We start from the raw sequence: 25,767 nt of genomic DNA, 5'->3' as shown, positions 1-25,767 counted from the left end.
AGGAGGTGTCATGCAAGTGCCAAGTATTACTGGTACTTTGCCAACAAACATGCTTTTTAGCTAAAGCTTTATACAAGCTAATATTATATAGTACTGTCTCATTATAGCTATTAATAATGCTTGTAGCTTTTTACAAAGCTTTTCTATGACCAAACATATAAATACTTGGGTTTTCTGTTATCAAATCAGTTGTCTCTGGAGTGTGCAATAAACCATTTCTCTAATTTAATACTCTATTTAATTGCTTCTGTGCAGAAACATAACAAATTGTATTGGTCGTTTTTAGTCATGTGAGTTAAAAGTGCGTGAGTAATCAAATTTATGAAAAAACATAAGTGGGAACTGAATAAAAAATGTTGGGAACCCCTGCACTAAGTGGTGTTAGGCATATATATAAATATATAGGCTATCTGATGAGGGAGGTCAAGGTCTGCCGTCTACCACCAGACTCTTTAAAAATTAGGTTGACCGCATTATAGTAATAGTATTGAGTATTGGTATTCTTATTTATATTTAAAAACAGTAATTATATATAATGATAATAATTAATAATATGTATATTTTATATACAGTGCACCCTCGAGATACGACTACCCTGATATACGATTTTTTCACCTTAGGAAGTCAAACATTGTGATATCTTCACCTCGCTATACAAATTTTATTTCACCATACGATTTTGAGAAAAGTTTCGCTGAGTTAAAATTTGGCGATCAGTGTGCTCATAACGCACGTCGAAATAAAAAAGACATCGAAATATAGTTTGCCGAAAGCATTTTCAGAACGTTTAGAAGAGACACGATGATCGACTTCTCTCATGTCAGCATTCCGCGTGGGAAATTTCGTGTAAAATACACAAGCGAGAGCAAATATTCATTTGTAGTGTTATTATATCTTTTACTATAAACTTTTAAGTCAGCATACGTATATAACTACAAGTATCTACATTTAATTCGTTAGCTATGGAATCTGAGACCGATACAAACGTTACAAAACGAAGGAAAATTGATTTCTATGTCAACAAAGTTGGATGTCGTAAATAAGAAGGCACCCGTATTATTAACATTATCAAGGAATATGATCGCAACCAATCAGCATTTGCAATTATTATTACAACATGAACTCCATTAAAGCAAGCACAAGAAAGAGCTTCCGACTGAAGATTTGAAGGAGCTAAGTCATGCACGCGATCAGCATTCAAAAGGAGCAACCATTTAGTAAAGGCGAGGAAGTAGAAGATACAGAAACCCAACATTGGCAGAAAGATTTCAAGTGTTTAATTTACTGATGTGGACTGGTACATTAAAACAATGCATGTATAATATGTATTAATTATCTCTTGTGTGGCATGTTTTTCATATTTTATTCGTTTTATTTGTTTTCTTTTGATTTTGTTTTATTTTCTTGTTTAACCATGTCTTTGCAGGTGGGCTTGTTATCTCCTACGTGAATACAATTAATCGTACGTATGTAACTCATATAATTAACTACTCAAGTTAGTTGACGCATTTACATTACTTTCTGAAACTTGTTGAAGCCCTTTCCTCTAGGGTATAAATATGTACAAACTTTTTACGTATGGTTACATTGATTTTTGTGCACATTCCATACAAGACAAACTACTGTAGCACCTTCTCTGGATCCTTCTACAAGCTTTAGTTAGCTAACAGTTTTCTGCATTGCACCAGCATTTTTTTCTTTTAAACCAGAAGAAAAATTGGACGGGGCTAGACAACCTTTAGCCTGCTAAAAATTCCATTTTATTACGTATTAAATTAATTTTCAAGTGTACAGCAACATAATTAGCATTGATACCCATTTGCCTCCTCTCTGCTTTATTCGCTACACTATACCAGCTTAAGTCACGTTACTCCAAAGGTATGTACGTCCTGTATAGTAAATAAAATTTCATTTTTCTTTTCGGTAGCCATTAAATGGTCAGGTGTGTGAGAGGCCGCTTTCGATAACTGCATTGCTCGGCCTTATTGAATTCTGGTTGAAAAAGGTTTCATCCAGACACGCTAAATTTTATAATGAAAGTGAAGACAGAAACTTATGAAGGATAAAATTTCGTGATAACAGTTGAAATTCATTAAAATGGTTCAAAATACATACTAAAACTTGGTTTTAAGGGTGAGTTTGGCAAGCTAAACTTATTTGGAGTGAATTCAACGTTTATGTTATGCGTACCTTTTGAAGGTAAGAACTTGTTACCGTACGATCTGCATTTGGTACACAGATTACAATTTCACAGTATTGCAGATTATAATCACTAGGTGCACTTAACACAGTGCAGCTACTGTAGGTAACTATAGTTACTAAAGTTAACATACTATTTTGTTACTAATTTTCAATATGTACAGCATTTTTATAAAATTTTGGACGATTTTTACCTTCTTTTTTTCATTGTATAATTACAATGGTTTTTATACCCCGACATACGATTTTTCCGCCATACGATGCCAGTCTTGGAACGGGTTAACATCGTATTTTGAGGGTGCACTGTATATATAAATCTCAAAGTTTGTGTGTGTACTTCAGTTTGTCCAGCTAAAGCTATTAAAATCTTTCAATTAAAAGCTGGCATCTTACTGTATTTGATCTCAGAACCTCTCATTCACCAGACAAATATGTTAACAATTAAGCTGCGCCAGATTGATGGATTCATTGGATGATATGAGTGATTATCTAGGTTAAAATGCACATAGCTTTACTTTACGGCACAACGTCACTAAAGTTTGCTCTCACGGCTCTTATTAGAACGTTTAAATTACTAGCTTGCTCAAATTAGCCATTGGCAATGGGCTAGGCTAATGGCAAGTGGCGGGCAACTACATTACCTGTCACTGTTTATAAGCTGGTTTTCAATACCCGTGCAACGCCAAGCATTCTGCTAGTTTCATATACAGTCAAACATGGATAACTCGCCCATGGATAGCTCGAACACATGGTTAACTCGAACGGTTTCTTTGGTCCGTTCCCACGTAATGATAAATTGTTATAGATAACTCGAACTCAACACTGTTAATTCGAACTGTTTTTTGCCCAACGGCTACCGAAACGGTTGTTATCGCTTTAGAAAATCACTTTATTCCAAGCCATAGAGGCAAACCTCAACTTTTCGTAATTCATAAGCGTCGTTATTACCACCATCGGCAAAATATTTTTGTCAACGACTTTTCTAAGGGTTTGGTGAAATTTGATTTATACCAAACATCCGCTTAGCGATCGCCCTTCGGAAGCAAGGTAAAGTGAGGTAATCTTTGCATAAATTTCAAGAAAAATCGGCCAAAGTTGATCGTGGGTAAAACGCTCAAAAGAAAAAGATGTCTTTTCTTTTGAGCATTTCAACAACGATCAAGTTTTGCCAATGTCAATCTAAAAAACGTCCTGGCAATAACATCACCTCAAACAACAAAACAATCTCAAGTGATAGAAAAATCTCTATACTTTTTGATAAAAACGTTTTAAACTTTACATTAGAAGCATTTAATTTGAAACAAGCCATTTGTGCTTTTGATTTATATTATAGTTTGTATATGTACATGTATCTACTAATAAATAAGTAAATACATGGACTTGTGACAGTGCTCTGATAACTTGAACGCTCTGATAATTCGAACACTTTCGCTCGGTCCCGTGAAGTTCGAGTTATCCATGTTTGACTGTATATAGAATAAATAAAGACAAATTATTTTAAAGAATCTTAGTTTTTCGTTTACGTTATACCTGCAGCTATAATAATAGGGATTATGTGTAATTCTCAGCTATTACATCTGTTTTGGAATGTCATAAAACATCACCACCAACTGTAGACCTAATATAACTTACTGGCAACAGCCAATATTAGTTTATCTAAAAATCCCCAGGGACTATCAAGCATAACATCAGTGTTACATTCTCAGTTATCATTTTAATAAAGTCTCTGGCTGGCTGTTTTTAGGTATTTTGAAAAGTTTACAACTTTTAGATGAAATGAGCACAAAGACCTGCACCACATGATCATATCACACTTTTGTTGGGTTAATGTTCATATCATCATTTGTATTATGTTTGTAGGGTTTGTTTGCGATTGTTTGTATTATGTTTGTTGACGAGTCTTCAGCATAATCCAACCTATTTTATGTTGTGAGATAAAAGCGCTCTGTTATATTTCATGCTGGCTTTATATCTGGCATGAAATGAACCCATTGCTCTATTTTTGCAGGCAGAACACCAGTCAACAAAACTCCACGCGCCGACTTAAAAACATTGAAGCTTGCAAATGATTTGGCAGCCAAACTTTCTGAGAAAAAAAAGTTGCCATCTCTGAAGCCATTAAAGCCTCGAGCAAAAGGTTGGTAGGAGCGCTCTGAAATGCTGTGTATTCGCACAGTAGCATAAACTATTAGCTACATCATGACAGATCATTTTCTTAATACATGTTCAGTTATTACGTTAGAGACTAGATTACATTAGCACAAAACTTTAACATATGAAATACATATACCGTAAAACCTTTATTTGAGCGCCATAGCGCTCTATTTTCAGCCCTTTTCTCATAGTGACGCTTTATTAGAGGTGACATTCAAATAAAGGATGGCCTTGTATTTATCAAACACCTCACCAGAATGTTGAGAAGATAAATTTAACCTTTTCCTGGGTGAATCGATTGTTGCCCATATTTTGCACTCTCCTATGAGCGGTGCATACATCAACCCTTTTAGATGCAAGAAATTTGCTAACTTACCTCCAACTTGTCGCAGATCACTAAATAAATATGCACGAGGAGCTAATACATGTCTCTACCAGTTGATATCCACTGCTTACAATTTAACTATAGTAATCTTATAGTCTGAGTTGCATTTGCTGAAGCTTTAAAGTTTTTTATGTCATTTTAAATTGGCTGGCATATTGTCATTTTATAACTACATTTAACAAGGTTGCATAAAATTGCACTCATCCATATGTTTGCAACAGTTTGCAGCCATAACTGGCTTTTTATGTGCAATAGAAGAGGAGTTACGAGCCTCGATCCATTGTAAGCCAAGTTCAGATTACCGAAATCATGCTATCAAATAATATGTTATAAATCCCTAAATTTATAAGTTTTACGATAATAACCTATCAAATACTACAAATATATATTCAAGAACAAGTGACATAAACAAACCATAATTATAACACATGCAAAAACAAAAAGTAACATTTTTGAAACGAAAATATTCGCATCGATGGCTTGGCAGGCTGCGTTCTGATTGTTACTTTCCTATGGAACCATTTTATCATCTTCTAGCTGTTCAATGCCTTCCAGTGTCTGCTGACCTGAACTCTTCTTTTGCACTGCTGAACTAGTCGATATTAGCGTTCAATCAAATTTTAGCAGAGCAAAACTTTTTCGCCTCGCTATCTGCGAAAATAATGATAAACTTTTAACCAGATGCTTGCTTAGCACAAGTCGTCCAAAATATCGTAACTCCTAAAACGTGTTAGCAATTACGACCGCGTAATTGCGCGACCGCGTTAAACATGAGCCTGAACATTACGACAGCGTTGCTATTAGCCTACAGTTACTGGTTACATGTGGTTGTGTGTGCGTACTCTATGGTGTTGCAATGAACGTTTCTAACGATAAAACTTATAAACTTCAAGTTAGAAACGGGCTTGGATACGAACAGAAACAACAAACGAATTATTTGTTATTGATCTAAACGAGTCATTATTAGTACCGTTTTGTGGGTACTTTTTTGCTTATCACCTGTTATAATGGCTTCATAAGTTTTCATTTTGGGTTTGTAAAGATTAAGAATGTCAAATAGTGGTGGTCGAATGAAAGTGGCGTTCAAATACAGGTTCCACGGTATTCTTTGTTTTTTAGTCAAATACGTGAAAACCGTCTCAGTTTGTATTTCTTCACTCATGTGCTGCCATTCGCTGTGTTGTACTTTCAGAACCGCCACCTGTCATTGTTTTGGATGATGATACTTTTCCTGAAAATACATCTGGATTAGCTTCTGTTTCTGATGTGATGGAGCCTAATATTTCTTCATCCAAGGTACATAGTGCAGACAGCCTGTTCAGCAAAATCCTAAAATGTATAAGAAACACATGTACAGTAGGCGCTCCTATAATGGAATCTCCTATAATGTAAATTCCACTTGGCGTCTAGAACTTAAGTAAACTTTTTGCTTGGTATTACATAAGAAATTTTGCGTAACGTAAGTGTCAAGTCAGTGCAAGTTCTGAAATTCAATTTGAATAGCGAGTCCTATAGGGTAGTCCTAAAATATCATTTTTCTCTCAGTGTGTAAACACTTGGAGGAAAAACAATGTATAGAGGTGACTCTATGGTATGTGCGAGTACCCTTGTAGTCTAGTGTGCCATGAGAGATCGTCAGATGTGTCGATACAGCAAAGAGAATGTGTAGCTGCACAACGATTCAGAAATATCTAAAAGTGGTCGATTAGTGCAGGCGTTAGAGTGTATGTCTACCAATCTGCATGTCATAGATTGATGTCTCATTGAAATCAATTTTTTCTAAGCTCTAACTCTGGCTTCGGAAAAATGAACGGACAGACAGACACCGCTTTTACGATAGTAAATATATATTTTTTGTTTTACTTTATTTTAGGCTTAAACGATTATTTGTTGTTCTTGCAGCCTCTTGACCTTCTGTCTAGAGAAAAAGTGAAAAAAAGATTTAAATTGACATTCAAGGTGTGCGGTCTCCTAAATTTAGTATAAAAAAAAGCTACCGTAATCATGAACCCTAAACCAAGTCAAGTGATAAGAAAAAGAGAAAAGCCGTCGGTACAATATAATAACACTATTACTTACCAGTCATTAAATTAAAAAGTTGGGTTTTTTTATTTTAAAGGTCAAAGGTGTGAATTTGGGTCAATCTTGGAATGGATTAGGTAATTAGCATGTATTTTGCTGTTCGTATAACGTAAAATCCCTATAATGTAAATAAATGTTCTCGGAATGAATTAATATTTACATCGTTGAAGCATCTACTGGATGTGTCGCGTAATATTGAGATTTATCTTCTTTGTCCAAACAGAGAAGACAACTTGTATTTTTAAATTCATTGGTTTTTTAGGGTTGTTTTAATTTTAACAAACCAACTTTTTTGAAATGATCGCTATCCACTGATGGTACAAGATTTTGATCATTGACCATCAATGTGTAGTGTGAAAAAGTTACCTTAAAGTTCGAAGACCCATATGAAAATATAATTGAAAAGAACCTCGTTATGAAAGATATAAGAAATTTAATAAAATTGGTGATGTGTAGTTCAACAAAAGAGATGAAGGTTATTGTCTGAAGCTTGGAAGACCTGATTTGTGTTGCTATGAAAAGGTTAGTCTGGTTGCTAGTGCTGTGTAAGTTGTACAGTACAGTCAAACCTCGACTTATGATCACTTTGTCACATCTTTGACCAATAACATCAACTAAATACAAAAGTTTATTTTGACATGCGAAGTAATTTTCAGCATAGGCCTACGACATTTGAATGTTTCTCCAAAAGCAAAAGAAAATCTGATAAGAATTAAAAGTTCAAGTAATAAAAAATATAATATATAACTTCAAGAATTTAAACTGTATATGAGTAAGTTAGGAAAACGTTTGCCATGGCTTTCTAAAAATTTACTAATCCATCCAAACTTAGCCTGTCTTGACAAACTGTTCTTTTTTGCGGAGTTGTCCCCCCGTTGAGCGGGCGAGCAACACAACATCTTGTCACAAGACGTACTGCACCTGATGCATCAGCTGCACTCATAGAGAGTTGTCCTCTTCCGTCTATGCGGCTTGGCTGCGCTGTTATGGCGGTCGCTCCATTGGTAATCATAACGGGTTTCACGCAAAAATTTATGTAGGAAAAAATACGATTACAACGTTTAACCAAAGACTAGTCTCTGTTGTAAACTTTAGTAGAACTTGAAAATAAAATTAATTAAAAATAAAATCCATAAGAACAAATAAAACTGACTGATACAAAAATAGAAATAAAACTGACTGAGCGCACAAACAACGACATGCTTAGTCGCTGTTGTTGTTTAAGTTCTCAAGTTCTGCTAAAGTTTACCGCAGAGACTGGTCGTTGGTTAAACGTTGAAATCTTGTTTTTTTCTACATACATTTTTGCGCGAAATTCGCTATGATTACTAATAGAGCGACCGACATAACATCGCAACCAAACCGCATAGACGGAAGAGAACAACTCCCTATAAGTGCAGCTGATGCATCAGGTGCATCAGCTGATCAGATGCATCAGGTCTTGTGACAAGCTGTTGTGTTGCTTGCCCGCTCGACGGTGGAACAACTCTGCAAAAACCAACAGTTTGTCAAGATAGGCTAACCCAAACTACGCATTGCCAAGCCTTCACTCAGTTAATGTGTCTTTAAGGTGAAATTGAAGTTTCAAATGAATCATTTGTTTTAATGCTCTGTTGTATTCTAAATATCTGTCATTCTTCATTAGACTCTCGAAGGAATCATACAGAATACTGTGTTCCTATGAGAGTATTTGGTCCAATATTCTATGATTGTGGCATACAAAGGAAATATCATAAATTATTTTTTACTTGCTTCACTCAGATTTTACAGAATTGTGTTATGTACTGCGCTGCTTCAAGAATAGCTCTATGAACTCCGCTGGGAACACATAATATGGTATTATTCTCTTATTTTTAGGTTTTACATTTCAACCCGGCAAGGAAAATGAATTTTTCTCATCTAGATGCCTCCTTAAAAAATGATTTAAATACTTTTGTCAACAACAGATGGCAGCATCACAGTAAAGCTTGTCACTCTAAAGATGATTCTAGTTTTAAAATGTCTGACGATGATGATGTGGTAGCTCTGGATGATGTAGTGGAAGTAAAAGATGTAGCGAGTACAGCTATACCAGCTTCTTCGACAGCATTAGTTCCCACTTGCTCTGCACCCCCTTACTGTGCCAGCTCTCCTCTCACCGCTATCATTACTCGAAATAACACTTCAACAAGTAAATTGTCTACTGGTAAACAACTTGCTAATCCATTTGTTAGAAGAAGTACTGCCATGTCTCAGAGTCCAGCTTGTTCACAGTTGATAAGAACAGAAATCCGACCACTAGTTAGCAAGCGATCTCTTGACGAGCTTTATGAAGATGACGACGATCTGCTGCTGCCAGTAGCTAAAAAATCAGCAGCAGAGACGATATCCTTAAAACCGGACAAGTCTAGTGGGTCGGGTCGTCGGCTTACCCTCGACAGCCTGCTCTCAAGTGAGGATGAAGATGCTGAGGAAGACGCAATCAACCAAAGTCAATCGACCTACAAGCCATCCATAAATAACCAGGATTTTTCCCTAGTTTCTACAGAAGGAGCTACGAATCAGTCGGTACAATGCTCCACATACAGAGCAAGCAGTTCAAGTTTTGAATTAGGTAATTTGAAGTCTGCAAGTCACTCATCTTATAGCTCAAGTATTGTCCTATCTAGTGACAGCGAAGACTTGCCAGACTTACAGGTTGGCAGCGATGTTGATTCATTACTTGACATCTAGCTAAACTGATGGTTCAAACCTTGTGTATTTAATCTGCAATTTCATACAATACCGTGATAGCAAATCTCCAATTTATTAGCTTATAGAGTAAGACAGCATACAGTCATACATATTATATTTTATCTAGTGTAAAAGCGATATAACACTACATAGCAGAATAGAAATACAAAAAATATAGTGATTCTCAACTGCTGAGAAGTCAATAAATATATTGAGATTAAATAGAAATGCTATGTAAAAAGCAGTGGCAAGTATGCAGTGTAAATTACTTCTCAGTGGAAATGACAATAGGATGAGACCATTTGGACTTGGGTCTGCTAATGAACTGTGGTGGACTAAGAAATTATAGAACATTGAATGTTAGTACTCCAATATTTGTATTGCACATTTACCCATTCTATTTATATATTTTAGTCGTGTATTCTAGCTACTGTCTGGGACGAATGCTTTATACTAGAAGACCTGGTGCCTTGCTGCTTTGTGCACTCTTCATGTTATCTGTAAAATGAATGTGATAATATAACAATGCATAATAAACCGCATGAGATTGGCAATGGGGTGAATCAAGCGAGCGAAATGAAACAAGCATCATCTAATGCGTAAAAGGCGAGTGTCTAGTCAAGCGCAGATCTAAATGTTGTAGAGTGGTAATGATATATCAAGCGCGTGCTGCTGACTTCACATTCAAGGAAAGCAAAATATTGAATGCAGAAATAATAAATTAGTCTGAAAAAAGGCTTCAAATCTGACAAATCTTAAAGAATTTTGCAAAAAATAAACGATATTGATCTACTGTTTTGACCAGCTTCAGGGTGGACACCAATTCTAGTGGCATGAAAGCATTCACCAAGCAGATGTTCTACTGGGAAGTTGCAAAATATCGGTGAACCTAAAGTACTGATGCTTAAGATTTTTGTGTTATTGGCCATGTACACAAATCTCTAGGTTGGCCAAAGGATTCTCTAATAGTCTAATACATGCACGAGTGTCAGTGTCATGGTTTTTTAAAGAATGTGTAGGAGTTATCTCATCGGAAACAGGCAAACTCCAATCTGATCATCTGCTCACCTAAATGCAAGATGCTTAGAATGCTGAGTGGCATGCAGATTTGCAAATATGAGCTACATACCCAGTCCTGCCTCACTGGTCACTAACAATGAAAGCATTACAAGAAGTCAGCAAGTGAGCATGAAAAGAATACAAATCAGGAACAGTATTCCCACTGCGACAAACCATAGTAGAAGGTCTTTGTAACAGATTGCATGTCCGTACAGGACAGAATTGCACAACAAGCAGTGTCTATTACAGTGGAACCTCGGTTCTCGACCAATTCGGTTTTCGACCAAAAAATTTGAGATTTGTTTGTCTCGGATCTCGAACATAAATTCGGTTCTTGACCAAACAGGAGCATGCGCACTGGAATTAAACATTCGTAACAGCTCCGGAAACAGCATGGACACATCCGTTAATAAAGAGAAAAGCAAGTTACGCTTCTTAAATTCTTTACATAAGGGAAGGAACTATCTGGGACGATGTCTCCTCTACCAAAGAGATTTGCTAGGGAGACAACTCATCCAGTCGAGTTACCCTAAACTGTTTTGGAGGAGGAGGATTCTCCTTCAAACATGTGAAGTATAAGTGCCATTGTCGTTTATATTCTCTTATTTACACGGTTTTTGATGTAACCGATCTGTTGCATTTTTTGCTGTTTCATTAGCAATTCCTGCAATTTTTGGTATTGTAACCTTGAATGTTTTCGATATTTTAAGAGTGAAAAATACGAAATATTTAATTTTTGTTTTCTTTTTTCATCATCATAGATAGAAAACCTATTAAAATTAAACACAATCTATTGTTTTTATTTATAGTATACAGTGCAGTTTATGCTGCAAAATGTTAAAAAAATACTTTACCTAAGTTGTTTTCTCGACTTGGAATGGATTAAAATTTACATACATTAATTTTAATGGGAAAAATTGTTTTGCATCTCGAACAACTCGGTTTTCGAACAACCTGGAACGGATTATGTTCGAGAACCGACGTTCCACTGTACTTGCTCCATAGAAGGTACAAAGCATTTGATTGAAGTTATTGTATGTAACTACAATCATACTTACATTTGTCACTAAAACCAGTGCTTATGAAAGTTTTCAGGTTGTACTCTCTAAGCTCGCGTTCTAATTCTATTAACATTTGTCTCCTTTTTTCTAGGGAGTTGTCTGCTTCCTTCAGGTCGTCGCAAGCGGACATGTACCCATTCTCTGCTTCCGACAAAAACCTGGAGTCAAAATGCATCAACATGTAATCTGCATTAGTTGTATGCCTTATCAGATACCCAACCCTTAGTGTTACAAGCTAATATGATGAACCCAAACTATTCCATGAAGTGATAAACCTAGTCTATTGGAGACATGTGACTCAATAAAATATTACATTTTTATTTCCTAAAATGCCAAAAACTATTCATAGCGCTACTGAGTGCAGCGTAACAAGCTGTCATGATTCATTAGCATATGCAGATACACACCTCTTTTTCTCCTCAACTCTTTTCTCCAACTTGAGCATTTCCTCTTCGTTCTCCTTGGTCAGATAGTCTAAGTGTTTCCCTTCCATAATGACATCATCAATCTGATTTTCAAGCAGTTCTGACTCGGCTCTGCACTTTTCAAGGTGAATGTCACAGTTGCCTATTCGTTTTTGTAGATCAGTCATTTCTTCTGCCATCTCCTTTTGCCTCAGCACCAAAACATTGATTTCTTCTGACAGTAAAACTTCATCAAAATCCTCCAGTTCAACATCCAAATGTTGTACAGTAGTCAGTGCTTTGGTTACCTCATCCCTGCAATCGTAAAGCTGCCCCCACTTGCGCTCTTCCTCTACAGTCAGTGTTGATATGTCTACAAGGTTAAATGTTTCAGTTGAGAATCATTGTGGAGTTAGCGACATTGTGAACCCTTGTGCAGCTGCACCGGTACGACTACAAGAATTATGAATGTATATTTTAAATGAAGGCAAGCTGTGAGATGAGAGACTGAGAACCAGTGATAAGCGCTAGAGATGTTCCTACTGGCTTGTTAAACCATCATACAACAGATATTTTGTGTATGCCACCGCGTTAGAGCTTAATCCAGGATGCCATCACTACAGCTTACAGTCTGTTAATAAAATCATTTGTTGTATTTTTAAGAGTCACTTTTCCAAGCGTCCATTTAGAATGTTATTTTTGGTAACAATTTTTACTTAATGGATCACTGCGAAATAGGCTGGGATTGTGTTTGTGACTCATTCTGGGCTCACAGTCTTACAATGTGCCATAAGGAATCATAGTTACATTATATGTGGATGTTTTCAAATCGCTTCAGATTTATGCTAATGTAGATAAAATTATCATTAGGCTACAATGTTCATTTAGCAGTTTATAACATTGTTTTTTTCAACACTATGAAATGAATCTATGTAAACAAAATTTGTAACAACAAGCATTGAACTGCTGGCCTGCAGAGGTACGTGCCACAATATAGCAGTTAAAAATGGGAGATTTTAGAGCAGCTTGTAAATTTGACATGAGCTAAATTTTGACCTGTACACGTCATTTATACCTGTGCAACCTTTTCACTTTGACGAAATCACAAACGCCTTCCCATAAATGTAAAATTGACTGAGAAGCCAGTAAAATGCAATATGTGGGCAGACCTTGACTCTATCACTGATTTGAACAACCAACTACATCCAACTCATCAAAGCGTTGACCTTGCAAGACTAGACCCACACAGGTTATTGTCACAGATAAGTAGCCAGATACTCCTACGGCACTTCATGAGTCATCCTATATCATTGATTGTGTACTCCAGAGAAACCCTAATTAAACTTCTAAACAGAGGTTCTCATCTTTTACGTAAAATAAGATGACTGGTAGACCCATTCTTCATGGGCTAATCTTCAGTTGACAATAACAGCTTGTGTTATTAACTGAAGGCTAGACGGACAGGACGCAAAAGAAACACGCATTGCTCAGTGATTTATGACCCCTCGTGTCCAGAATAAACCAGGCCTTACAAAGAGACTAGGTGGAAAAGGATCAAACCGCAGAACGTAGCAACTACCTCTATCCACCCCATTTAGTTTCCTCTCTTCTTCTTTTAGGCGTCTCTCATGACTGGCTATCACTTCTTCTAACTCTCGCGCCTCGCGCAGCCTATTCTCCACCTCCCGCTACAACCAGAGAAATTGGGCTAAAATTTATGCACCTATCATGCATAATGACAGCAATATTATGCATGATAATTACCAGCGTTCAAGATTTCAGCAGAAGACTAACCTAGACACTGAATAAAAAATTGAATTTTAATTAAATCTTTCTTATTGCCAATGAAGAAAAAAAGAGTACAATTCATTCGAGCAATCTTAAATTAGAGGGAATATTTGTCACTTCTCATCTAGCCAACAGTCCAGGAGTGGTAACAATGATAACCAATCTTTATCCTACGTCATGTGACTATTAAGTTGCCAAAAGCAAACCCTCATGACATGTGTACGCAGTGAGCATGAAGGTAGCTGCAGAAGTAGTACATATACAATGGCACATATACAGTAGCACATATACGGTATCCGTGTGACCATCTCCATCTGATGCCATATATGTAGGTATGTTGCATGTAGCAGCGTGGCTCTCGGCAGCGAGCTTACCATAGCGATACAAATCCAGAGCAATTTTATTATCTGTTTGTGTTAGACTTGTTCTATTCACCACCAGCAAAACATCTAAATTTCTGAGAGATGATTCTCATTAGCACCCTAGCTGATATAAACTTCTACATGTTCATACTATACATTTTTCAATTTAAACCATAATTAAAACAAAATTGGTCATACAAAAACATTAGACCAAACATTCAACTAAAGGTTTATTTGATTTCTGCTTTCTTTAAGCCATGTAAAACAATCCTAGTCATCAAGTCAGCTATCAGAATTCGGTAAAAAACATCTGTGCAACCTCTTATAAAATAAACCTGCAAATTAGATTAAACCCTACAGCATCCATTTAAGGGCATGACTGTTAAACTGAGCCAATATACCGTTGTCTTAAGCTTCCAAGATCATCTACATGTAACAAGGATTATAAGAACTCCATAGAATGACAAATTTCTCAGCTTGCAAAAAGACTAACTCGAAAACTTAGGCTAAGTTGATGGCTATCTACATATTGACTGTCAAACTCACCTGTTTGTGTTTCTCACTCTGGTCTGATGGTATTTCTTTGTTTTTGCCCAATTTAATTCTATCTGGCCGTTCATGAAATGGAGCTATGAATTGTGGTGATTGTCTTTCATGTCGACTATGTGATGTAGGTTTATGAGTGTCGGGAGCAGTGGGCTGTGGGAACGACATATCAGCAGGATGGGGTAGTGGTACATTCCTTCTGGGATGGGGAGTCCTCTACAATAAAGCACAATTAATCTGTTTTTTTACGGAGGAACATATGGAGCTAGAAGAAAAGGGTTGTCTGGCAAGACAGGTCCAATACCTCGGGTGCCAGCAAAGCCGAGCAACAAGAGCTAAAGTTAGCCTCGACAGTTGACTGGTTTCGGTGCACCATGGCCAGGAACCACAAGAACTATATAGGAAATAACAGTGGCCCTGCAACGCAAATGGTTTGCTATAGCAACAAAGTGTGTGGGTAGGTTTGAACATAGTGAATGGTGATTCATGTTACAAATAGACTATTGTTATTGATGTAATCACCTTCAAGAGACAGCAAGTATGAACTTGGCAGTTTTTTAAGCATCTTATATATTTTGATTACTTATCTTCTAGCAAACTATCTCACCATAGAAGCCATATCGCAAGCCAGCTTGTTTTGTAAGTTACAGGTTGAAGTAAGTTGCGGGTTGAATATTAATCAGGCGACCTAGTGTGAGTTATAACTAGTAAATGACAACTGAATGCCCAATCAAGCCTCGATTATAAGAGCAATAATTTCACAGCAAACAGCATTACCAAGTGCGTAGCTGGTTGTTGTGACTCCTGAGCATCCTAAAAAAGAGGATGTGTCCATTCATTTCAACGGAGGCGTTGAGAGGAGATATTGACTCACTGATGTCTCCTAGTACCACCTCCTAGTAATCCGCTATGCGCCAAACAGTACACTTTACATCATCATCAAAGTACAATTACAAAAACAAGGAAACTCAAGCAAGCGCTCCTGAAAATAAACAAGGATACTTGTGTACAGGACTTTGTCAAGTGGCCAAGGACCAACAACCAATTGTGGTGGATTGATGACGCCTATAGACAAACTGATGAGCCATGTCATAAAGTCACAAGGTCCGTTTAATTTTCATAAAAGTTCAGCTTGATAAAAACAAATTATATTTTTTATATTGCAAAAGAAAGGTTATCGAGTTGCATGATATTATTTCCTGCGTATCTACTGCATTGAGGTCCTTAGCAAGCAAAAAAGTAAAACATATACCACTGCAGGCCCTACAACGGGCCTTCGATGTTGGCAGCATGAAGAACTAACTTTCAAAGTGCCACCTTAGCCCAACCAATAACAGCTATTCAGTACAGCTTTATGTAGTTGGAGAAACCAAAAGGTGAGCGTGTACATACATAGCTAGAATCGGAGAGAACCTCTTCTTCGGCATGCTGTGGAAGAGGGGTGAGACGGGGAGAACGTGAGGGGCTGACAGACTGAGCGCCACCACTAAAACTCATAGATTTCTTGAGATGGGTTCTTCTGCGCTGAGGCTTGGGTGATTTAGCCTCTGCCAGCCTCCGATTCGTAGATGAAATCTCTCCAGTTTGCCTCAGTATGAATTGAACCTGGTAAACGTAGCATTGGGCATTGTTAACGCCAAGCAGCAATCACAACCTGTCACAGGAAACAAAATCTCTGGGGTACTCAGGTGCAGCTGACATAGAAGTGCAAAACTAACTTCCAGCTGATGAATGCAAGCGAGCAACCGAATTTGCATGAAAACAAAGCAGTGGGCCTGCTCATATAATGGGAATAAAAGGCCAATCCTAGGATGGGAAGGCTTCGAATGGGCCAGTGGCAGGGAGACAAAAGAGAGCACTGAGTCGATGGAAATCGCTAGGTGATTATACAAGAATGAGTCTAGGCAGCAAGTCAGCCATTTCCGTGTGCAGTCACAACAGTGTGATTAGGTGCTACTGATCTTAGCTCCTTACTTACAGTGCCAATGGTGGTGTAGAGCTAGTGAAATCTGTACCTACCTCATGGGCGTAGTCTCCAAACTTGTGTGCCATGAGGAGTGGACACTGGTCAGGAGTTAGTGTTTTCTCGTAATCACGCCATTTCTCTACCAGTGTAAATCGGCCAGTCTTGCCGGTGGCCTGTGCCAGAGCAACGATCACCTCCTGACTCGTTGTATTCTCCGACACGCCGGATATAATTCTCTGTACTGTACCAATCCATACCCTCAACTGCATATTTGCAGCTTGAGCATATGACTAGGTCGACCTTCGTTTGTCCTCAACACTCCTGTAAAACAAACCGCTAACCGTTTTTATCACATATCAATGCTATAACAAGTCAACTAGTTTGATAGTTGCAGTGTCTAGTTCCTTGCTTATCCAGGAAGTGTATAAAGCCTTCAGGACAGATTCAAAGTAGCAAGACATACCTGATCAACGCAAGGCTTGCACATGAGAAGAGCAGCGGCTTAGATAAGTAACATTAAAAGATCATCAATGACAATGGCTATTGTACAAAATGTATCAGTGATAACAGCCAAGCTATTGTGAGGGCAATGAATCATGTAATGGGTGATGTGCCGGGCATTCCAGGGAGGAGATGACACACCATTTGGATTTATTGTCCTTAATTACTTCTAATAGCTATCCGATGCTCTTTTTCCCACATTGGGAACCCTGTCCCTAGCCTCCCTCTACTCTTACTCTTCTAAATTTTAGGGCCAAATTATTTTTGGTTAAAATCATATTTCAAACTTTTTTACTGAATAATACTAATAAATATGAAAGACACGCAGACAGGCTACTGTGTATGTCTAACTAGCGCTCTCCAATCAATACAAAGATATTGACAAGCGAGTTGATCATGACAACAATTTTAATTTGTATAACCACTGAAGCATGTTGTCAGCCTGGATGAACTAGGTACTTAAATCGCAATAAACTGTCTCTTTACGCAAGTGCCACAGAGCAAAGCAGTTACGAGCCAAATGGCAGCATAATGGGAATGGTGGCGCATATCAGTTGGCAGCATCTTAGGAGATAATTCTACTTCTCCCTTCTGTCACTCAAATAGCTCTCTGTCTTATCATAAGTCGTTAGGATTAACCTTTTTCGATTTGTATTCCGGATTAAATTTGCACCTAGAAAAGCCTCTAAGGATAGTCCAATTCAGAGCCATGTTAAAAACGCATGATAGCTTATTGACAATGCAGACTCCGATTTAGTCTAGCTGACATATTGGCTAAGCGCCTGGTGGATAGCTTCTAGTTGGTTAAAGAAGAATGCTGCCGAGTGAATGATGAGCCATCTTTAACCAATTGAAGAGTTGATAATTACTCTGTCATAAACGCACTTAATGCTTGTCAGCATTTTGACAGGGTGATGGCTATGTAGCCAGGGTCTGTAGCTAGCCATTCCGAAGATGTGTCAAACAAAAGCTAGCTTAACAGTAATACAACCATTCAAGCAAATGTTGCACTCCCATGCAGAGGCTCCCACGAAGTAAAGGCTGCTTCATGTAGGCAGCAGAAAGAGATTCTAAGACTGCTATCTACCTTAATGTTACCTCTATGGCACACGAGTTAATGCTCAGCAAAACTACCGACAAACTTGAAACAAAAATATTATACGATAAATTTATTAGCGTTCAGAATTGAGTATCGTTAACAGTCTTACACAACATCATTAGAATAGAGAGTGCAACAACAAGAATGAAAAAATGATTTTCCAGCAAAAGAATCAATTTTTCTCAATTAGATTTTTCCTGATTAGAAGTCAAAACATACTCAAGTTACAGCCCTACAGCATAAGCCTACCATCTGTGTATTTCAAAAATTTATAAATCTCCAAGTGAAACAAAACTGTTTTTTCAGTATATGTTTCAGTTTTCTGTTTAAAACATATCTTTTTATAACTTCAACTAATTTAGTTATTTGCTCTGTTAGCCTATCTATTGAATTACATAAACAGCTAACAAAGTCTCACTGTAGATAGAATTAAACCAAAATACATATTTTAGGCTACTTAGTTCTAATGACAATAAATTCAGGTAATACCTGCTCGCAACTACAACTGTAATTTATTTTCTATGCTTTGCCGTTATAATATCATAAAGGCGATCTGTTGATGTATTAATACAGTCAGCTGACATCATTTATGATAAAAAATAAAGTTTCAATATGCATCAACAAACTACACAGCTAAAGAAATATAAAGAACATTCAAATTACAACCGTCACAATTCATAAACGCTAGGGCAATACTCAGGTCCAGCAAGTAACATTTGATGTATTGAATTTCAAGTACCAAGTATCACAAACTGTCGAGCTGCGTGTCGTAGAGCAACTGATGCAGAGAAATCGCAACTAATACTTAAAGTGATAGAGAATAGTTACCAAATAACAATGTAATACCAAGAATACAACAAAATGATTGAGGTGTAATGATTTGAGCTTTTGTCTACCAAAAAATTAACATGGGATACAAAAAAGCCAACTAAAACAAATTGTCCATTTGTCGTCTATTAAAAAACTCAAGGATGAAAACGTATGCATATGTACTCAGATAAATGCATTGTAAAAACTTCTACTCTGTTCGCCGTTATATACTATTTATCAAGCCTGGTGAATATGGCTCAAATCCCTCGAGATTACACACACAATATCACTACCACCCTTGCCCTTCTTTCAATAGCGATGTAATAACTAGCGAATGTCCATGCATGAGATGGCATTAGGTTCTTCAGTGCGAAAACATTTTATTGAGAACTAACACTGTATTGAACTGACTGAAGCATAAGCGTCCTAATTTTTTCAGTTTTGCTTAAACTTTGAAGTTTCATGCAAATGTTATACAGCCTTGCTTGATTAAAAAAGTGTTCCACATAACCCCGATACCTAGAAAACAATAAAGATACCTTTTTCCGTTTTGTCTCTACAACTTTGATGAATATGCCGACGCGCGGCAAATAAAAAGGGCACAAAGATGTTACCGTACCTGGTACAAATGTGTAGACGTCGGCGTATGTGCCTAGCCGTAAGCATTATAAACTAAGAATCAGAAACTGTATGAGTAAGAGTGCGTCTCTTTTCAACAACCCATTATATAAAATGTTACTCACTAACTACACCGCAGAGGATAGCGTAAAGTTATTAGACTGGGCTCCAATAACGATACAGTCATGTTGTGTCGATATAACGTCTCTCTTACGGATTTACGCCTTTCAATCTATTGTGCTGAGCATAGTTTGCCACTCTTATAATATTCAGAAGTAGCCAATAAGATCGCATGGTCGCTCCAAAATAAAAGCCGCAAATGGTTTGCTCCTAAGAATTAAAAGTGGGCAAATGGGGCTTGTTAGTTGTTACCCTCTGGCAACCAGCATTTATGACCGTAATCTTTTTAAATATGAAAATCTACTCGGCGATAAATGTTCATACTTTTAGCTTCAATACAGTCCTTATTAATTATTAGACACTAGCAACATCATGCTTTATCAACAGATATACAATTTTACAGCATTCAACTCTTAATATAATATTCCACTATGCTCATTCAACTTAAGTAAAGAAACAAGTAGAGCGCTTGAAGCAAATGACAGCTGTTTCAAATTTTAGGTAATAAAAATATCTTGAAGCTGAAATACAGGTGAATGCAATACAGAATTGTTTGGTACACAGCTCAGCAAACGAGGGTATGCATAAATAAGATGATAGTCATACCTGCCAACTCTCACGCATTGGGCGTGAGACTCACGCAATCACCCTAAAGAAAAAATGAAAATGCGTGAAAAATGTGTGAGATTTTTGCCCCAATTTCCACAATTTAATATATACTATCATTGATACATGCCATACATCAATTGCCCCAAAACCAAATCTCACGCATTGCCCAACTCTTGGGTTGGCAGGCCTGATGATAGTGCATATATGCAAATACAGGTCTACAAAATTTTGCTTGATAAATTAAAGGAGCGAGATGAGCTATTTTTGGCACATTGTGCATTATATACATTCTATATTATACGCTGGTTTTATAATTAGGAATTTGTTGTCATAGATAGGCTATTATATGCATAACTATTTGCGCAGAGCTTTGATTTGTCTACTTTTTGGTTAAACAATACTCATATCAATCCTCCAGCATGTCTTTTACATGTTTTATGCTTTGAGTTCCAACATTATTATATTAGACCATTCATTGGTTTTTTTCTTTTGTACACCGCTTTTTAGTTAGTGTACTTGCTGTGGTGAAAAACATGGTTATTGATTACCACAATAAAGATTGCTCATATATATATTGTATTATACAAGTTGGTGAGAACCTACAAACAATAAATGTTATTTGTAAAAATTAAGCCGATGTGGAAATACAAATTTTGTTAGTATGCAATAGTGCAATGGCTTATGGCAAAAGATAGTTGTTTTGCTATATTACACTTATAGGTATGCCAGGTATGTATGCGACTCGCAACACTTCATGATGCAGCTCTACCCGCTGGCCTCATGATGATGGCCTATGACAAACAGCTTCCATGATCAAAGCAAGATCTAATTATCTTATCACAAACCTGACATCGTTACAAGCATTTGATTTGTGGTGTGCTTGTTTCATCCTTGGTGCTGCACTTTGTTTTATTAATTTGGTAATGCTGACATTATATCAGATTCCATGTAATTTAAATACATACATCTTGTCAATAAAACTCGGTGAGCTAAGTAGTCCAGATTGATGTTAGTAACACTCAATACCAAAAAGATTAACTTCATGACATCACAAAAAATTGAAAAGCTTCAGTAGCTGTCTTGCCCAAATCTGCACTACAAAAGGCTTGAAACCGATTAGATTAACCTATTTACAAGATGAAAGGTAAAAATTTTACATAGATTAAAATGCACACGTGAATAGCAAAACTATATTTATTTCAATATGAAAACAAGCAAAAACTCAAAAAGTTGAGTACCATTTAAACTTAATAGTATTTATGGTGTAATAGTGTAACATAATAAATAGCTTAATTGAGTAAATTTCGAATTATCTTACCCGATGCTTTCGTGTATTTGACAAGACAATGAGTCACAAAACCAATCGATCTCAAAAAGATGGACCGAGCAGGAATGAATACTCATTTGTAAATTTTGGAGTTTAAATAATATAAAAAAGCCTCTGGTATAATAAGCATGATAAAAGAAAGCTAATACCGGTGAATGAACCCTAATTTCCATAATATAAGCCACCCACCTAGCTTCACTTGGCTGAAGCCCCAAGTGTTATACATGCTTTATAGCACAACATCAGGCTATAACTAACAATACAAAAAATGATGTAACCTAATCCTGTGTCATTCAGTGTTAGATAATCTATATACATTACTAGCTTACTCAGATTAGCCAATGGCAACTACATTACCTGCCATTGTTTATAAGCTGTTTTTAATACCTATGCAACAACGGCCATTCGGCTAGTTTCCTGATATTTTAAGCGTTTATTGCAAAAATCTTTGACAGAAAATAAAGAATGTTGTTCGCCTAAAAGTAAAGAGCATTATTTGTATAAAACACTAACAAAAAATAACTATTACTCCTGCAAATTAAAATATCAGGGATTTTTAAACAAAGCAAACAAGGCTTGCTGAAATGATTGCTTTTACGTAGTGAATGATATTCACACTTATTTATAAATTATGAAATAATTTTGGGTTGATTGAGTTGACAAATACAAACAAGCAATAAGTTGAACAGTCCTTGGATGCATGAAACAAGCATTAGTGTTTCCTAATCTAGGTGGTGTGGCTTATATTCTTGTACTAGTTATATTCCAGAAACTACTGCAATGATCGGTAGGAAAACAGTGTCAGTGCAAAACTTCCCATGTATAGCCTATGCAGAAAGATTCAAAGCACTAAAATGCACAAGCACTAAACAAAGCTACAGTAAATACCATGTATATATAAATATAGATGATTGAGCAACTCGGAGAACATTAGAGGCTGGATAAATCGCTTGTGGTTACGCCAAATCCTACCATCTTATCCGTGTTTTGTGAGTGACAAACAAGCATAATGAGTTGCAATCATTGTGGCTATTGATCGCATTAGAAGGTGGATTTGACAGGGTAGGGCTTGGCACGTGATGATCTGTAGACAAAACAAAGGCTATGTCAAATAACATGAGCACAGAGCTATGAATGTTGCAACAGGCCTATACTATCACTGTTAATACATATATTGAGTTAGCGTATGTACGCATACAGTGAGCAGTACGTTTGAAACAAATATTGGAGCATGTAGAAAGTAAATACAATAGTGGCATCTACATAACAAATTCCATCAAAGGGTGATTTGCAACAAAATTCACATTACAGTTATTTGGTATCAAAAGATTCACCATGTCTTACTCTGCTGTGTTGTAGGTGCAAAATATGTGGAAATGTGATTACAAGCTCTTAAAAGCTCAGAAAAGGAACAGTAGCCATCACGAAACTGCCATAGATTAGAATCCCTTCCCAAAATAGTTCAAATGGGACGTAGCTGAACAATATGGCTTCTGTTTACACTTTCATGCAACCTCATTCGTCGAAATATAATCACAAATATACTTCACGCATTCAATAAAACTATGTCTATTGTCCTTACGCGTCTATTTCATCATCATTGTAATGCTGTCACTTTGAGCACTGATATTTCAAACCTACCACAAAAATTCGTTTAATTTTTTAACCTTAGCTTGAAGAATTGCATATCATTCTCTGATAAACATAACGAGCCTGTTGGTCACTTATGATAGTCGAAAAATGCTGCAGAAATTATTCGCGCTGTTTGGCAGGACGTATGAGTCACATGATCAGATTACAACTAGATGATTAGACCAAGCCGAAACTGTGAAGTAGCGAGCATCTATATTTGGGAAGGGCTCTTCGGTAAAACCCGAAGTGTTTGTCATAAACTAGTGCTACGAGAAATTTTATATTGAGCCTTTTATTGGCCTTCCGTGAGAACATCACGTGTCAAAACCATAACCAAATTGTTTGACTATGTCAGAGAAATAAATTGATTCCAATCTACGGCGGTTTCGTGATGGCTACGATTAACTGTTCGTTTTTTAGCTTTTAAGAGCTTGTAATCACATTTCCACATATTTTGCACCTACAACACAGCAGAGTAATACATGGTGAATCTTTTGATACCAAATAACTGTAATGTGAATTTTGTTGCAAGTCAACCTTTAACATGATCTGATATATAATGCATAATTACTATAATGTATGTTATATTGTGACATAAGGAATACTTAAGACCAGTTGATAGCTAACCTGCCAAATGTTGACCGGCACAAAGAAATGTAGCAGTAGTGTGTGACACCATTTATTGTTAGGTAATAGTCAGCCAAAATAATCCAAGTGTTTTATGTAAATAATTTTTGTTTATCTCGATGGTGAGATATACAAGAAGAATGAAACAAGAGTTAGAGAAGACAACTATACCTTGGCGCAGCTTGATTGTTGGACTTGGCTTGCATGTTCGCTCTGAACTGAGCTTCAAGTCTGGAGAAGAGACCACCAGCATACTGTAACAAGTTTCAGTACATCTGGATTGGCTGCCCGCATACATCAAACGCAGTCCACTACCATTTTGCTCCAATTATAAACAATAACCACGACAACCATATTTTCAGAGCGACACAGAACATTGACAGAGTGGATGCAGGAGTAGAAATATGAGCAGACACTAGCCAAGCAATGAGCATTGGAGAAGGAGGGGGGGGGGTGCCTTCTGATACAAAGTCAGTTGAACAAGTATTTTAAAATAATGCTCTCTTGTTAACTAATATTACTCTAACAAAAAACTGTAAAGGCTTAAAAGTCTAAATTGTGGAAATTACATTGAAGTTTAATTTTTTGCTTTAATCACTTATTTAGCCAAACTGGTAAGATCGCTTCTCATTGCTTTATACACCTATCATGTGAACAAAGGCACCTACTGCGGGTAATACCGGACTCTGCCTAGATGACCATATATACATTCACAAATAATTCCTGACTCTTGCAGGACATGTCTTACACAGGAAGATATAAAAAGCGAAACCAATATATTACGAAGATTGTGAGACATTATTGAAAGTACTAATACTGACCTCTCTCTGTTTGTGTTTATCTAGTTTATCTGTACCAATCCTCAGCCTCGTTAAATAATGTATCATCTCCCTCTGCCTGATTATGTCCTCCTGACGTTGCGCATCTTGGTTGAAGCGAACAGAACGCGATGCGTCCCACTTGTTTTTGCTGTGTCCAGCAAACTCTGGTCCATCCACAAGTATATTGGCCGACTTTACCATCACTCGAGTTTTCGTTTTTCTCAAGAGCTTCATAAGTCGATCTTCTATTATAAACATTCAATAATTGACATTCGTAGTAGTCTATAGTAACATCCTTCATCATGCCTTTTAAATGCCCTCGAACCTCTAAATTGTCTAATGAAGATAACAAAAACAGGAAAATGCTTACGAATAATGAAAAAGTGACTTTAATAGATTTGAGTTTCTACTTTCTATTTGGCAGATTTTTACTTATCACAGGGGGTGCCGGTCCTGATTAACCATGACAAATGAGGGAATACTGTATCACAAACCCACACAAAGAACCAAAATTCACTCAAGAATAAAGTGCAGCTCTCAAGGTGCTGAATGTTTCCATCAGAGATAACTAAAACTTGTAGAGCATAAACTTTACAAACAGACATTTACAGACTTCATAGTCAACTCACATTTTTAAATAGCGTGATTATAAAAACAAAGCGATTAAAACTCAAAAAATTGGCCCCGAAAGACACTTAAAAAAACATCAAAAAGGTTACCTAACTGGAAACAAAAGATACCATATTAAAATTCATGCTAAAATCACTTGATAGCATGCTATTTCAGTAAAATTATATCCACACGCTATTACCAATGACATTGCTAAGGTAGTGATCAGAGTGTCTTTAGTTTTATAATGTAACTAGCTGTGCTACCCGGCATCGC

At 36.8% G+C, this 25,767-nt stretch overlaps 3 protein-coding genes across 9 annotated transcripts in view; 1 reads left to right on the top strand and 2 right to left on the bottom strand.

Moving 5' to 3' along the window:
* Positions 1-10,072, top strand: part of LOC137385883 (uncharacterized) — a 39,842-nt gene extending 29,770 nt beyond the window's left edge. The window contains exons 9-11 of the mRNA XM_068072474.1: positions 4,208-4,336; positions 5,931-6,034; positions 8,678-10,072. Of these exons, the coding sequence (XP_067928575.1) occupies positions 4,208-4,336; positions 5,931-6,034; positions 8,678-9,532 (1,088 nt within the window). The 3' untranslated portion in view covers positions 9,533-10,072. The remainder of the gene's footprint in view (positions 1-4,207; positions 4,337-5,930; positions 6,035-8,677) is intronic.
* LOC137385885 (ras association domain-containing protein 8-like) lies at positions 9,592-22,850 on the bottom strand. 7 transcript variants are annotated; one of them, XR_010977806.1, is made up of 10 exons: positions 19,748-19,867; positions 16,772-17,039; positions 16,145-16,357; positions 15,530-15,565; positions 14,753-14,968; positions 13,636-13,744; positions 12,060-12,429; positions 11,650-11,810; positions 10,601-10,682; positions 9,592-10,030 (listed from the first exon to the last, which is right to left on the bottom strand). XR_010977806.1 is itself a non-coding variant. In XM_068072477.1 (10 exons), the coding sequence occupies exons 2-10, from the start codon at positions 16,985-16,987 to the stop codon at positions 9,981-9,983; spliced, it is 1,392 nt and encodes a 463-aa protein (XP_067928578.1). In that variant the 5' UTR covers positions 16,988-17,039; positions 22,775-22,850; the 3' UTR covers positions 9,592-9,980. The 7 variants fall into 7 exon arrangements, 6 of the variants coding, with proteins under 6 accessions (XP_067928578.1, XP_067928579.1, XP_067928577.1 ...); XM_068072477.1 differs by lacking the exon at positions 19,748-19,867 and adding an exon at positions 22,775-22,850 and having other exon boundaries at positions 10,662-10,682; XM_068072478.1 differs by lacking the exon at positions 19,748-19,867 and adding an exon at positions 21,794-21,803 and having other exon boundaries at positions 10,662-10,682.
* LOC137385884 (SANT and BTB domain regulator of class switch recombination-like) overlaps positions 21,463-25,767 on the bottom strand; it is a 23,914-nt gene continuing 19,609 nt past the window's right edge. Inside the window, exons 15-17 of the mRNA XM_068072475.1 lie at positions 24,883-25,127; positions 24,233-24,315; positions 21,463-22,886 (exon numbers count right to left, since the gene is read on the bottom strand). Coding sequence (XP_067928576.1) covers positions 22,844-22,886; positions 24,233-24,315; positions 24,883-25,127 — 371 coding nt within the window. The 3' untranslated portion in view covers positions 21,463-22,843. The remainder of the gene's footprint in view (positions 22,887-24,232; positions 24,316-24,882; positions 25,128-25,767) is intronic.

This window comes from Watersipora subatra, chromosome 1 (genome assembly GCF_963576615.1).
Source record: "Watersipora subatra chromosome 1, tzWatSuba1.1, whole genome shotgun sequence".
NCBI lineage: Eukaryota > Metazoa > Bryozoa > Gymnolaemata > Cheilostomatida > Watersiporidae > Watersipora > Watersipora subatra.
The sequence above is the reverse complement of the archived record's forward strand: the minus strand, read 5'-3'. Positions and strand labels throughout refer to the sequence as shown.